At 45.2% G+C, this 16,326-nt stretch overlaps 1 protein-coding gene across 1 annotated transcript; it reads right to left on the bottom strand.

The window, feature by feature from the left end:
• Nucleotides 1-519: 519 nt before the first annotated feature.
• Nucleotides 520-5,414, bottom strand: LOC140536764 (uncharacterized). The gene is made up of 2 exons (XM_072658763.1): nucleotides 5,073-5,414; nucleotides 520-3,717 (listed from the first exon to the last, which is right to left on the bottom strand). Exon 2 carries the CDS (start codon nucleotides 3,666-3,668, stop codon nucleotides 1,818-1,820), a length of 1,851 nt encoding a protein of 616 aa, XP_072514864.1. The 5' UTR covers nucleotides 3,669-3,717; nucleotides 5,073-5,414; the 3' UTR covers nucleotides 520-1,817.
• Nucleotides 5,415-16,326: the final 10,912 nt, after the last annotated feature.

The raw sequence follows: 16,326 nt of genomic DNA, 5'->3' as shown, positions 1-16,326 counted from the left end.
AGTAGTGGTTTATTTTTAATGGTATGTGATTTATTGAGTCACAGAGGACATGTGGTGTGTGTCTCCAAGTGCAGGAATGAATATGAAAAAGCCTCATTTGAATCAAGTGCATCAAGCGCAGCAAATACCTCCAGACCTTTAATTCAGCTGCTACGCTGTAAATCCGTATTTACTTAATATTTTTATTTATAATTACATTTTTGTTGTTTTAAGGTTCATGAGTGATATCTACATAGCTTTTGTTTAGCTTCAAGCATAAGATCTGTACTGTTCTACGGTTGCTTTCATTTTGTTTCCGCACAGATTTCCACGTTCTGCTGCCAACTGCAGCCGAAGGCTTATAATTTCGACCATTGTATTTTCAATTGTGTGGGCAGGTGAAAGGAAAAATAATACAGTCTATTACAGTCAAGGTCCATTCTTGTGAGATATGAAATAGTGCACTTGAATGGATAAATGGCACATTATTCTGGATGACTAATCAAACGCTCTCCAATAAGGCATTTTAAAAAACTGATCTTTAATAAAATAGTTGCTTTTATTTTTCGTCATATAGCAAAACTAGTAATCAACATGCTGTTATTTACACATTGCACACACTTGTTTATTTGACACTGTACAACTTACAATCTGGAAGTTGACATCAACAACAAATTCCTTTCACAAGACTGGTTCACTTGTGGAAACACTTGTTTATCATAATTAGTTTTCTTTCTTAGGGTTTTTTTGTGTTTTTTAAATAACCACAGTTTTTCAAAGAGGCAATTTCCCCCACATTTTTTTTTTCGGCTTTTTTTAAAAGATGCAAATACAGATAGACGTGCAGACGTTCGTTTCGACCTCGGTTCAGTTCTCACGACTTTTCAAACATTTTAAAACTTCTTTAGAATAGACATAATATATACAGCTTTCATTTGACCCTCAAGACGAAGATACAGTGTGTTGATAGAATGTCAGAGGTAACCCCATAACCCACAGGCGTAGGTTTCAAGACCTTTTCAACTTGACAATAAGAAAACGATATGTGAAGTGTACAGAAAATCACTGGCATGGGGAAAGAATACCAAAAGACTACCTTAACAGGGCACCTATCCATGAAAGACACCCACCATTTTGCATTCCTTTCAACAGAATGGAAGAATTTTCTTTCAAGTATTGTTTGTGGTGGCTATTTCTTTTTGTTGTTGCTGTTGTTTCACATAAAGTTGTTTTCTCTGGTGCAAGACCTGCATGCACGTGAATTAAACGGATCCATATTAAGGCAATAGGAGCACTGATAATCACACCTAAACAGAGCCTATGAAAAAGATGGGTCAATAATGATACTCCTTTGACTGGAGTTACAGAACCAGAAGAAAGCTATAAGATGTGCCCTGCAGTGCCAAGTGATTCAAGATTTCAGCTCCAAGCTTAGACCCTTTTTTCAGATCACATTAATTAATCACATTAGACCAAAACAAAAAGAAAATCTTTCTGTAAACATGGGTCTCTTGCAGTTGGCACCTTTTTTTTTTGACATGCAAGAGTAAAACCATACCTGAATGAAACCTGACAAATTCACCCGTAAGTTCTCTCACCAAATGAAAATGTAAACTGCGAGAGGAGCGGAATGCAAACACACACAGAGGGTCCATAACCTCATTAACATCGCTTTCTGGCCTGACCTGGAATGTTTTTAAAACAAGAGTGGAGAAGTAACATAGAATTAGTCTTTTCTCAGCCCCTAACCTCATGCCCGTCACTCGCTCAGGTTTCCTCTTTGTTCTCCTCACTCTTTTTTCATCGCTATAGAATATCACCGGTCTTCCTCCCGGCTTCTAAAACAACCTGCGGTTGTAGTAAATCTTCTCGATGAAGTTCTCCAGCTCATCATCGCTGTCTGGCACTGGCTCTGGCTCATCGTACGCATAGTCTGGGTGGAAAAAGTAGTTGGGTGCTGCTGCACTCTGAGGGGGAGAACGGGGTTTGGGCACAGGGAGGGTCTGGTAAGTTCGGGGATGAGGGAGGATGTAGTTAGAAATTACTGTGTCCACTAAAGGGAAGGGGCTCTGAGGCTGACGTGCCCCCTGTGCCCAGTTTCGCTCCCTTGTCTTGGCCCTGTCCCTGTATCTGCGCTTGGGGGGCTTGAATCCGTAACCCATGGAGCCCCCAAAGTTGTAGTCAAAAGAGAGGGCAGGATTTGTGTAGAAGCGCGGTTCGGGAGGTGGGAAGTAAACAGGGTAATAGGCTCGATATGGCTTCTGGTAATAAGGAAAGGAAGGATATGCTAGTAACTGCTTCTGTGGTTTAAACCAGTAGTCCTGCTTGTTGAACTTGGCTTTGCTTTTCTCCTTGTACCATTTCTTATATGGGTTCACCTTGTGGGCAGATTTCTTTGGGGACTTGGGGTATTGATAAGCAGGAGCCCTTTGCTTGGCTTTGAGGGGGACTAAAGGACGGAAACGAGGAGCATTAACGGGGGGTGAGTCCTTCCTCTTCTTCTTCTCTTCCACATCTGTGATGATCTCGACCACGTCATCAGCAGGTAGGTGCAGCTTACTGGAGATTTCGATCAGCTTGTCAATGGTCTCGGGGTCCATTTCATCGTCATCACTGTCCTCCACTTCATTCGAGCGTTTGTCCTCAGCCACGTTGTTGAGCAGCGAAGCTTTCTTCATGTCTTTCATGTATGAGGCTGCTTTCTGTTTTCTGCCCATGTACTGCAGAAGCATGTCCGAAGCGATGTCTGCCAATCTCTGCTCCTCTTCACGCGCCTCCTGTGCCTCTGCCTCCTGCCTCCGCACCTCTTCCTGCTCAGCTCGTGCCCTCGCCTCTTCTTCCTCACGGGGGAGGACCTCCTCCTCCTCCTCAATGAAGTCGAAATCATCCATGAAGTTCCTGTCGAGCTGGGAAGGGTTTCTCTCTCTCTCTTCCTGCCACTTGAGCTTCTTGCTGGCCATGGCCAGCTGCTGGTTATAGGCTTTGTAACCCTTCAGAGGTGGGAGGATCTCATTGTCCTGCAGACCAAGGTCAATGTTTTGGAAATAGCCCCTGGTTTTACGCTGAAGGGAGGTGGCGAGTTGAGGTGGAACTTCGGTTTTCTTACTGAGTAAGCTCTGCAGAAGCTCTTCCTTTCCCTCAAATGTGATTGCGTCATTTCCCTTTTCATTCTCACCAGAAAGTCGTGCCTCTGTTAATCCTACCTTTTCTTCTCCTCCCTTCCCCTCGCTCACAGTAGACTCAGTGACTCCAGACTGTAACGTCTTTATGTTCTCCTCCTCTTCCATTCTTTCCCTGTGTTCATCCTGATCCCTCCACATCTCCAGCTCCTTCCCTGGCTCCATCCTCACAAACTCCTCTGTCTCCATCCGGCTACCTATCTTTTCTCTGGCTGGGTGGTCGAGAGCCTCCAGCAGGACAGAAGCTAGTGCCCTCGCAGAATCCATGTCTGTGAGGTGGCCCTGTCCTGTGGGTGACTGGAAAACCCTATCCACCCTTCTGTGTGTCCTGGCTGCTCCGTCTGCCGTGGCCAGGTCCTGGTGCACCAGCTGGAGCGTCTCATTGCTGGTGCGGGTGAGAGGACTCTCAGTAAGCAGCGGGGCAGCAGTGGACAGCTGTGGGGCAATGCTGAGCAGGATTAGCAATAGAGCAGAGGTACTGGAGGAAGTATGGCAGCAGATCATGACCATGCAGAGCAGACCGGATACGGCCAGGGGGAGAGGGGGACAGGGCAAGCACCTAGAAGAGACAAAAACCACAACAGAAAGTGTTGACACCCATGACCTCTTTAAAATATAGGTCTTGGTCATTATTAACTCTTGACATTAGGGGTCAGTTTCCTGGACATGGATTAAGCCTAGATTTAGCCTTGACTGCACAGAATTCTGATTTAGATTATCTGTCAAAAAAAATAATGTAGTCCAAGACTAGGCTTGTCTGAGGGACCAACCCTAAATTATTAAAGTGGTAAAGTAATTTGTATTATTGAAGATGGTAAATTAGGGATGGTATTTCCATCTTATGATACTTTTAGGAAAGTCAAGTCTGTACAAATGACACATAAATACACCGTATAAAATTATAAACACGTCTGAATTCCCAAACCGGTTGCACTGCTCCACAAAAAGCGGAGGACAGAGTTAATAGCCGATCTCTAGCTGCAGTTGCAGTGCGCCTTCTAATTACCTTGCGCCCAGTCTTCCTATGCCTGCACTGTGTTGCACTGCACTGTAACATTTTCCTCGGAATAGAACTTTTCTAAGACAGATTTCACACCTTGATCCGATTATTGCGAGATTGGCTAATTCAACAAATACGATATACCGTGCCGTTATACCGTAGATGGAGAAATGGTGATCTAGTGGGACTATTGCGCGCATCCTCTTCCCTTCAGATCAGCTTGCACCTAGTCTATATTCCTCATACTCTCTATAGGCTACTCTCTATAAAAGCCCAGTAGAATCCAGTGCGCTCTTTACATGCTTCATTTTCGAGGAATAGTTGGAAAGACAGTCGGTTTGGGCTCCAAAGGTATGTCTGTCAGGATTAGGGTCATTAAAAAGCGAAATCAGAACCGTAGCGCATGAATGGGTGGTTTTACGCAGGAAATGGTCCCTTCTGTGTTTGTCTGTTCAGTCTGCAATGAACTCAAAATGATGCAGGATACACCAGCCTAACTCCTGATACAGGACAGAGCAGTGGCATCGAGAATGTCAGTGAATTCTGCTTCACACCAATAAAAATTGCGAAGTTCTGCTCCGGAATGGAACTGAATGTAGGCTGCAGGCTTCTCGCGTTCTCCCGCTAGTCTTTGGTGCTGCAGATGTTCAGCAAAGATAGACCACTTTCCTTCAGGTAAAGCCAGGTCTTAGACTAGAACAGCCTACTCTGCATTAGTGCAGATCCAGTCAAAGTCTCTTTTTTCTTTCTAGTCGAGCATTAGCCTCAGTCCGTGTCTTGGAAAACCGACTCCTCAGCTGAGAACCTTCACATCAGCCTCAACGTTAAAGCAGTATTCTGCAAAACGTCCAGTCTGCTCTAATACTTCACCGTTTTTAGGGTGTTTTGAAGAGAACCGTGGAGTCTCCACTCACCTGCTATCCCGCAAGAAATCAGCCAGGAACTCCGAAGCGCGTCTGTGTGCCTCTTCGTGTCTAAACGCGTGAACTTCAAGCGCTGCTCTCGCTCCTTAATTTCATTCAGAACTGAAGAAGAAAAAAAGTTTCTTCCCCCCCCCGAAAAAACGCACACCTGCTTTGGTTCACGATTCGCTCTTTCGGGCACATGTGAAATAGGTCGTTTGTGAGCTGCACATGAACGCGCGGCGCGTGATGCTGTGTTGGTTTTTGTGTGTTTTTGGGGTTTTTTTGCGGTTCAGCACCGCGGACAGCGCAGCGCCAATATGTACCGGCGCTCCTGGCCACGTGACGCGAGGAGGGGGGAGAAAAAGCCTCGCGGCGCGTTTGACGTCATCCTCTTCATTGATAAGAATTTCGTGCGTCGCTCTCGCGCTCCGCCGCTCTGATGAATGAACGGAAACGGCATGAATGAAACGGGCCTCTCCATTAAGAGCCGCGGCGCGAAGCACGAACCCGCTCGCATTTAAAGCGACGTACCCCCTCCCCCCCAACACACACACACACACACACACACACACCGCCCCATCTTCCCCAGCCCCGTTACAGAATTCCCGTTCGAGCCTCGTGAATCTGGAAGCAAGAGGGCGAGGAAGGAGACATGGGATGCGATGGAGGAATCGGAAGGCAGGAGGGGCAGATGCTCGAACCCAGCCGGAGAGGACGCGGGCGGCTGGGGCCACCGTGACGCTCCATTGCGCCCGAGCTCCTTTTGTCTCCCCGTGATTCCCCCTCGCGCATCTCCTGCACTTATTTACGGCCTGTGTCAGGAGTGATCTGGATCAATTCTTCTACATGCATCCTAAATCGGGTGGGGGTGAAGTGGTTGCTGGCAGCCTTTAGTCTCGTCCTATGAGAGTGCGTGCGCGCGTGTGTAAATTACCCAATTTTAAGAGACAATTGCCCCCCCCCCTCCCCCTCCTCCCTCTCTGCCCCATGTACGGGGTTAGAAATTCATCATAAATATTCTGGACCTAACTGGAAAGCACTGCGTGGAATCCGGGCCCCCACCACCTCCACCAATCTCACTTTATGATTTGTTTAATTGGATCAGTCTCAGCGCGAATATTGAAGCCCCTCCTGCAAGCCACGACATCATCATCATCATCATCATCATCATCATCATTATGGAAATCTAATTTCGATTTCTGAAAACGCCGCATGCGTCACGGCGGCTTCCCGAAACACCAGTGCGCTTTAGTGATCCAATCACGGGCCTGTAGAGTTGAGCGCGCTCTAATCAGCCGTGGTTCTGATCTTCTAATGAAGGCGCGGTACAATCAGCCGCGCTTCTGGTCATGTAGGCTAACAAGCACGCGCTGCGAAGGCTGCTTGAGGTCGGACCTTTTAAAGGTTTGAGGAACCTTTTCTTGAGGTAAATGTTCTTTAGCAAATGAAAGGTTCCTCTCACTCACGCGTGGTTCTTTTTGGAACTATTTGAAGGGTAGGGTAGGTTTCTACAGGACCTCTAAGTGACCTCTACATAAGTAAGACCTCTGGTCTCTTATGAGCCTCTTGTTAGTCTTGCTGAATTAGAGGCCATTTGGAGGTCCAGTAAACCCCCCCCCAAACACAGTGCCCTCCTTCAAAATCCTCCTATAGTGAGAGCCACCAGCGTCGAAGCCCCCCAACCCTTTACCTCCTCTCAAATCCACCTAAGACAGGCCCCTTGGCTCGGTGCGTAGCAGTGGACACCGGTATGCAGTGAGTGGCTTCACGGGGGTTGGGAGGGGTTGGGGGGGGGTTCTGTTCTTATTATTAAAACACTAAAACTGTACCACTCGCGCAGAAGAAGGACAGGTAGACCTTTATTATGGACCCCCCCCCCCCCCCCCCAAAAAAAAAAAACATTGAATCGTGCATTAATGCATCGAAGTACAAAGCAGCCTAATGGAGGAGCCATAACAGACAGCGCGCGCATAAAAGGACTCTTTTCCTCCCACGAGATGAAACGAAACAAATGATCGTTGTGGGGACGACTAAGCCCCCCTCCGCACGCGTACACACCCTCTGCGGCTCGGGCGTAATGGTGTGGAACCCGCGCTTGGCGCCCACGCGCGGACCTGAGTGAGTGTGCGTGCGCGCGCGCGCGCGTGTGTGTGTGTGTGTGTGTGTGAGAGAGAGAGAGAGAGAGAGTTTGGCTGGGTGGGGGCTAAAGCGTCGCGTCTCTCAGCAGCAGAAGCGAGGCAGTGCCCAAAATGTCGGACTGAGAGGTGTGTGTCGGTTACGCAGCAGCCCCCCAAAAACACAGCCACTAACCGCAGGGGGCTAAGGGCGACCCGGCTGAAGCTCCTCAGTAAGGCGACGCGAGAAGGGGGCGTGCAGCGCAAGAGGGGGGCACAGAAAGAGTGCTGCATGCGGCACGTGGATGGTTATTCTGCCGTTCAGAGCCATGAGGGTCCACTGTCCGTCTGTGTGTGTGTGCGCGCGCGCGGTGGGCGGTGGGCGGTGTGTCGTGGCGTGGTTTACAGCACTAAATAAACACGATCATGTAGATGGGGCAGCGCACGGTCTGGTGTGTAGGCTACCGTACTGATCCTTATTAAAACAGGGTTTCTGTGTGGTGTACTTTCTGCGGTCCTGCTGACCACTCCTGTATCGTCAGCTTCGGGAGCGCGCGCTGAACGCGTCAGTGACGGATCACGTCCGAGCTCTGGGCTTCGTATTCGGAGTTAATGAGCCGATTCATATCAGCGCGAGCCGTCGGTTCTCTGCGATCAATCACCCTCGTCTCTCTCTCTCTCTCTGTCTCTCTCTCTCTCTCTCTCTCTCTTTCTCTCTCTCTCTCTCTCTCTCTCGGTCTCTCTCTACTGAAGACTATAGGCGTTCACCAACAACGCGCCTCTCTATTTGGCAGCTTGGTGATGTTTCATAAAACAGGAGGTTGAACGTGATGACGCGTTAAAGGCCTCCACAGCATACAGACGAACTGACTAATAGACTAATTGTATGTATGAAAAAAATGAATGAATGGACAGGTCACACAAAGACTTTAGGCTTTGTACAGTCATCAGTGGAATAGTGAGTAAACCAGCAGCACGTTAATGCAGATCTGTGTATATCTATCTATATATGAGTGTATATCTGAGTGTATCTATAAAATAAACCTGATAGATCTGTTGAATTAAAAAATAGGAATTTTAGTTTCATAGCCTCTCCAGTCTGAATATATATATATATATTTATGTACAGAGAGAGAGATGTCTGTAGATTAGACATAAATACTGTATTGCAGTTTAAGAGTATATATAGACTATCCAGTCTGAATATACATATCTTTCCAAGTACATATATATATATATATATATATATATATATATATATATATATATATGTGTGTGTGTGTGTGTGTGTGTGTGTATTATATTATATTATATTATATTATTTTTTTATATTATATATTATATTTATATATACTTTTACATACATTTAATACAGCATTAATAAATGGTGAAGTCGAAATGCAGTGCAAAGCAGTTTAAGTTACAGTAAAATTAAATCTGCTTATGAAGTCCAACAAGAATTTATACAAAATAAATAAAATGAATACAATATAAATATATATACGTGCGTAGAGTGAAAGTGCTGTTGGACACTTCACTGTTATTTCTGACTAAAAGACGTTCGTCAAGGCCACGTCATTCATTTATTTCATATAAACCTTAATGAACAGTTTTCCTCCCGTCTAAAATTAAAAGGTAAAATTAGGACCCGAGTTTAGTAACAGAAGCTGTATCAGCGCTCAAAATGACACACATGTACAAACGCGGATATGTTTATATGATGGTATTATGGACCTGTTCAGATTTCCTCCACGAATTGAAAATGGATTTTTAATAATAGATGGATTCAGACGTGTGTCACATTTTAGATTCCGTTCCCTGAATCAAATTCCGCCTGTGCTTCTGTATTTCGGGAAAGCTGCAGTGTGGATGTGAACAGTGTACTGGATGCGAGGCACCGTGGCTCTGTGAACCGATTCGCCGGCAGAGGGCACTGCCGCGTCGCTCTATCCAGCGCCATTGTTCCTTCGTTCCACACCCGTTTTGCGACAGACCTTGCTTCCGTGTGCTGTGATTGGCTGGTGGCGGAGGTGTCCTACGTTACGATTGGCTGTTCGCTCATAGTATGGCCTAGTAGCCAATTCTAGCGCAGCGAGCGGAAAACGGGCGGAGAAAAACAGCGCTTGATGAGCGACGTTCACCATGTGATGTTGCCAAGTTCACGTTTCAGTCCGGTATCGTGGTAAACATTAAAAAAAAAAAGCAGTAAGCCTTTTTGGATACGTCAGCGACAACAGTAAAAAAAAAAAAAAACAGGGTCAAGCGGGTCCACATTTGTCTTAAAGGCACAGTGCCGTCCAAAAAAGCTAATGTTGCTAACAATGAATGAAAGCCAATGGTCACTAATAAGCGTAATGCAAATGGATTCAAAAATAATAATTAAATTAATAATAATAAAAAATAACAATAATAATAATGCAGTCATACGCATACACTGATTTATTTTACATTTAACTGAACCGATTACTGACTGTTATAATTTAAAGTCAATAATAATACAAAAGAGCGAGAGGGCCGATTTCCATTGTGATCCCATAGATAGATTAATTAGGTCTGAAAGATCTACAGAAACACATGGAGGGCTTTAGAGACCCTGCTGGAAGCAGAAGGACTGCTTGTTCGATATTATGGCCAATGTTTTAGAATGATTGGCATAACTAATCCATGAGTAAATCCATCCTCCGCGGTCCGATAGGGATTAATTAATTAATTAATTAATTAATTAATTAAACAATTAAACGATCGGCACCGACCACTAAATGACAAAACGAGTGAAACCACCATCAGGGTGGAGGCGAGCTCGTAAAAATAACAAAGAGCTTATCTAGAACTTCGTCACTTTCCCATCGATTTGTCTGTATTCGACACCTTTTTTTTCACATTTTCAGCCACGTGGTTCACAAATTACTTTGAGCGCGCGCTCACCTCATCTACACTCGTTCTCTCCTTTTCACACACACACACACACACACACACACACAACGAACAAGCGAACGTACGCGTTGCCAAAAATGTTGTACGTGCGCGCACACAAGTGTCCTCCAAAACTCCTTGTGGAAATGAAAACTGTTATCGGTTATCAGCGCGGCGGCCGACTGGAAGGGAAGTCATTTGAGAGAGGCTTTAAACTGGGTAATTTGCCGATGTGACTCATCCGAGACACCCACAGCTTACAAGGCTCTGATCCATCCAAAGGGAGGGAGGGGAACGAATTTGGATGTGTGCGCGCACGGGTTACGCGCGCGCGCATATGTGTGTGAGTGAGTGAGAGAGCAAGAGAGAGCGAGGCAGAAAAAGCTCAGAAGATGAATGGAGATGGTGTGTGAGTATGCACTAAAGCGCCTAAGGGAAGAATGGTAACTTACAAAGTGGAATCATGTTCGCTTAGAGAGCGCAAAGATTTCTAAGATCCAGATGGACTCCCTCTTCCTCCTTTCTGTCACCATTCCCCCTCTCAGAGACCCTGGAGTGTAGTGGAACCATGCCCCTTACAATGAAGACCACAGGACAAAAAGCCTTTAACTGATAGAGCCAGGCACTGGACACACCTGATTCACATTGATTCTAAATGACTGAAAATACTGTGCAAGCGTTTGACCGTAGAGATCATGGAGTCCATTGCAGATACAAGGCAAACATGGAGAATGGCAGTGTTACAGTTCATGTGACCTCTTAGACATCAGTCTCCATTGCCGCAGTTCATGGGAAGTGTACCACATACCCTATCCCCCGTAGCTGTTATCCTGTCTCACTATGCCGCTGATGAGGAACATCTGAGTATACGTGCACTGGCTTTATTCTATATGCTGATTGTGTGTGTATGTGTGTGTGTGTGTGTGCGTAGGCAAGGCGGGAGATAACATCTGTGTAATTTTCCCGTGATGATGGGCCCTGTGGGAGCCAGCACAGGAGATGGACTGACTTGAGCTAAGTACTATTAATCGTTTAATTACCACTGCCTGATTCAATCCATCAAATCACGCCATGGTGTGCCTCATACAAATGCATAGACTCCGAGGTCATTCGTGCACTAGTCAGTCAAACGCTCAGCCGCTGCACAGTTGTTTGCCGTGTAACTGTTATACGACATGAAGGGAACACAGTGTCTCTTGTAGTAGTCTGTGTAAGAACGTCACATTCAGAGAAGCAGATGGCTGGTTGGTTTAGGGCAATATGTTTTATAATGAGTGTTATGGCTGCATTAGCGTGACAGATCTGCCCACTACAAAACGAGATGAAAGTCATTTCCAGCAAACTCAGCAAACTCCTACACTGAGGTCATTCAGACCTCTGTAAAGGTTGGTTACACAGATGGTAAGTTGTAGCGTTACAAAGTGTCATGTATACTACATGGACGTATTAGAATACCTGCTCATTCATTGCTTTTGTTGGAGTGACTGTCTCTACTGTCCAGGGAAGGCCCTCTCCTACACTTTGGAGCATTGTGTGAGGATTAGATTGGTAAGGATGTTGGATGATCACCACTCCACCTCATCTTCAACTCCCCAACTCATCCCAAAAATAATGGATAGTGGATGGTCCATTCCTGAGAACACAGCTCAGTGTTGACAGGCTTTATACCCCTCTAGCCCATGCGTGGCATCAGACAGGATGTCAGTATGTTTATTCTCATCTGCTCCAGAGAGTCCTATAGTACTTTTCTACAGGGACTACACAAACTGTGTGTGTGTGTGCATTGGCACTTCGTAAAGTAGCTACGTAAGGAATGAATGCCTTCATTTGGACATATAGTGTATGTATACAGTTGTCACATAAAGGTGGGAATCACTGGAACAGCACCATGTCTCATGATTAACCTTTTAGTTTGTAAGAGATGTGAATAAGAAATGGCAGTTAACAAGAAAGGTGGAGGTGAAGTTGAGGTCTGAAAGAGCTAGAAAACCTTCAGAGAGAAATGCTCAAAATAGAAGTCTTGGGCCACAATCAGCAAAGGTACATTCGGAAAATAAACTGCATTTCATGAAAAGAACACCTTGCCAACTATGAAGCATAGAGGTGGATCTATCAGGATTTGGGGTTGTACTGCCCTTAGTGGCACTGTCAGTATTGCACAGATGGAGGGAAGAATGGATTACACTCAATAACTGCAAGCCTTGGATGCAAACGTCAGACCATTTGTTAAAAGCCTGGAGCTGTAAACAGGTTAAGGATCCAAAACAAACCTCGGCATTCACTGTGAACAACCTGAGGAGACAAACTGAAGTAGTGTCCTGCCCTAAACACCATAGGACATTTGCGGATAGACCTAAAAGATGACCCAAGAACTAGAGACCTTCTGAAAAGAAGAGTTGAAAATGCAAAGTTTCCACCAAAGCAGGTGTTACTGTTTCTTTTCTAACTTTCTTTTGTAAGTTCCCCAAACCTTTCCACAGGCCACACTAATAGCTGAAGTGTCGTTTGGCCATGGATGCTAAGTGTGTAGCTAAAGATTTATCTGTTTTTTTATAATATCACATTTTGATTTTGTGCTTAAAAAAATGACCTAAAGCAGAACATGACTCGAAATGCGATATTGAATCGTCCCTTTGAGCTGACTGTGGGTGGGCAGTCTTTTAAGAGTCTGGGCTGAGTGCGGAGAGGATTGGGTAGTGTCCTCTGTTGAGGAGTGACCTTGTTGTTTTAGATGATGTTTTGATAAAATGGTCCGAACACTGCAGCCCTCCCTGTGACCCCACAGCCCTCTCTTGCTGGCAGAAATACACAAGGATGAGCTGATCTTACAGCTGTGCGATGCGTCTAAATGAAGCAAGCGTGTCCAGCATACTTCCACAGCATCTATAATGCTGACTGAAGGCTGGGTAATCAATCAGTTTAATTAACTGAACAAATGGTTCATGCTTTGCATAGAATAGGCCTAGTTTCATATCTGCTTATTGAGGCTCTTACAGCACTTTTTATTTCAATAAATCCCAATCAAGACTGCTAAGACCAGGACTAGCTAGACTAAGCGGTAGACTGGAAGAGGACCAGCATAGACCTAGACCACTTTTGGTCCATGTTTATTAAAAAGGTGTGTAAGTGTGAAGAACCTTTTTTACCGATTTAAGGATTCTTCACACTCACACATCTTTATACAACATGGTTCTTCACGGATCCTGAAGTGGTTCTTCTCTGACATCACTCAAAGAACCATTTGAAGCACCCTTATTTTTAAGAGTGTAGCACAAGCGTTGGAGGCTGCTGTTTCGTTGCTTGTCGTGATCTGAAAGCCTCTGCTATTGCAGAATGAAGGCTGTGCAGTGGTACTTCTGGTGCTTCTCGGACCCTGTGGCACAACTGCAGGAGGTGCTGAGGAGGAGGGTGAGCGGAGAGTTTGGGGGACTGGAGAGCACTCACTGTGACTGCGTCTACCACCCCACCCCACCTCACTCCACCTCGCCAGTCCAGCTCCATGGAGAACCGCATGAGTCAGAGCGCAGGCTGGAGAGTCTCTGTTTAGAGGATTTTCAAAACACACTCTCTGCTTTAATGGGGTCAATTGCCTGAACTCTGAACTTCACACCCTGCGTTTCATCCTGGCTTTTTTTGTTTTCACAACTAAATTGATTCTGTTTCACAATGCGCCTTTTCCCCCCTCCATAGCATGCCTTTGAAATGCTTTCTTTTGAGTGTTTAAATGCTTAAGAACATGAGTATTTCCCCTGTGCACATCTGCATGCTGGATGAAGCTAATTGGATAACCGTGCAAAGTTAGGCGTTAAATTGCTTTTTCTTTTTTCTTTTTTTTTTGCAGGGGGATAAACTTCTCTTTTTAGGGGAAAAATGGACCAGGCTGGTGCACACAATTACGTGAGTCATGAATTTAATGTCTTCTCTTCCCACTCGCTCTATAAATGACCGGAGAGCCATACATGGCCTCGGTAAGAGCATATCGGCATGATTAAAAGCTGGAGTGAAGAGTGGAACACTCCAGGCTGCTGCCTTTACCACTGCAGCAGACTGATAAGATTGGCCTGGGTCTAGTCACTGGATCTCTGTTACACCTTTGTTGCATTGTCACTGCTCCCCGCTTCATTTGTTTTTGTCATCACTGTCATCCTTTGGCAGGTTGAGCCTTTGTCCAAAGCCCGAGGTAATAATTAATTATGAGTCAGATAATGACTCAGGGCTCTGTTTGGCAATTGTGGCAAGCCGTGGCCGTCTTCTTCTGAGCTCTTACACTTCTCTACATAATGCCTCACTTCTTTTTTTCTTTTGTTTCGCTCTTTCTATAACTTGGAGCCATCGATCACATTCTCCCGGGTTCCTTGCAGTGGGGTGAGAGCTGAAGCGTGAAAAGTCATCAGCTTTATCATTTTTTTGTATGTGTGTGTGTGTAGTTCAGAAAAGATAAGCTGCCGCATCATCCCGGCTGCCTCTGTCTGCGTTTTAGATTCCACAACCCCTTACCCCCACCCCCTCATGTATGGAAATGGGAAATAGAAATTTTGCAGTTTGTCTTTTTAAAGAAAGGGGAAGAAACTGCTGTTTGTCTTTAAAGAGCAAAGAGAGGAAAAAGGGAAAAAGTAAGGCACACGTAGGACAAGTTGTAGAATTTGGAGGAAAGAGATAGAGAGAGAGAGACAGCGTGAAAGAGAGAGTGTGTGAGAGAGAGGGCGATCCAGAGGAATGCATAAAGGGGGAAGGAAATTGGGCGCACGGTAGAACGTGTTCTGAGGGAGGAAAAAAAAAGGGTGGAGGAAAGAGAAGAGGGGCTGGAGGCACAGAGAGTGTGTTGGGAAGTGAATGGAGGGAAAAAAGGTAAAGGGGGGACGGGTGGGGAGGCTGGAGAGACAGAGGGAGGGGTGGTGATCCTCGGGGCTGGATGACTCACTTCTCTGCAGCCGGCGTGTGCGTCACTGGCGCACGGCTGGAGGAGGAGATAGTGGAGAGGTCTGCACATTTAATTACAACCTGCCAATTTATATACAGTGTACACACACACACATTTCTCTCTCTCTCTTTCTCTCTCGATCTCTCACGTTCTCTATATCTCGCTCTCTCCCTCTCACTAATGCCAGCATATGATAACGTATGTTCAAAGACCAAAGACCCTCACATTTGTAAACATGGAAATTCCCCCTTACCGTGCCAGTGCAATATGAAATTGTGTCCGGTTTGGCTGCAGTATCTGTGTGCAGATGCTTTCCCTCCTCATCCATATGGAAATGTGTTTAAAGACAAAGCTGTGGAGATATCAGAGGATCTTCTGTAAGAGACATGAGTTAATTGGCAGTTTCTAAGTCATATGCCATTGGCTAAGCACACTCGTGCCGACTCAAGAGGAATGGGGCGCCTTTATTTTATAGAAATTATACCAGATAGGTCTCGGGCAGGTTAATGAGAATAATAATAAGATGATGGAAAAAATGAAATGAAAAGGCAAAGCAATACAATTGAACCTCCATACTGATTGTTTATCAGAAATACATAACATTATCTTTCCACTTTATATTTTTTATATATTTATTTATTAGTATCATCATATAAATATAACATTCACCATATCTAACTATTTATTTGCCTATTCTTACAATTAAATCACTGTATGTAAGCTGTAGGCGCTCAAAAATATGTGGGGGGGTTCACTTTACAGCTATATTGGGCTTGCAATGATTTCTTGTTTGTTGTTTTTAGGTAGCAGGAAGAGTATGTAGCCATAACATTAAAACTACCTGCCTAATGTTGTGTAGGCCCTCTTATGCCACCAAAACAACTCTGACCCATTGAGGCATGGACTCCATAAGACCTTTAAATGTGTCTTGTGGTATCTGGCACCAAGAAATATGCAGCACATCCTGTAAGTCCTGTAAATTGTGAGGTGGGTCCTCCATGAACATCAGTGAGTCTGTAAATCAAGGCACCCCATAAGGCCCTAGAAAGTTGCACCTTAGATGGTGGCCACCTTTTGGTAGCCATCAGCAAGCCCTCTAGCAGAATCCTGGTTGGATATTTGACCTCTTGTCTTGCAAGATTTGGTTTCAAATTAGTTTCCTGGCACACACCTGACTTCTAAACACAATCCACATATTTCTGACAGAGCTGAGGCCAAGATTTTGCGAAGGCCGTTCCAAAAGCTTCTTTTTAGGCTGCTTTATTCATTGCATGACCAACTTTGATGTGTGTCTGAGTCACCCTCTTGTTGAAAC

This window comes from Salminus brasiliensis, chromosome 16 (genome assembly GCF_030463535.1).
Source record: "Salminus brasiliensis chromosome 16, fSalBra1.hap2, whole genome shotgun sequence".
NCBI lineage: Eukaryota > Metazoa > Chordata > Actinopteri > Characiformes > Bryconidae > Salminus > Salminus brasiliensis.
The sequence above is the reverse complement of the archived record's forward strand: the minus strand, read 5'-3'. Positions and strand labels throughout refer to the sequence as shown.

What these genes read in the sequence shown, in the direction of transcription:
- LOC140536764 (XM_072658763.1), bottom strand. Translation starts at nt 3,668, where the DNA reads ATGGTCATGATCTGCTGCCATACTTCCTCCAGTACCTCTGCTCTATTG.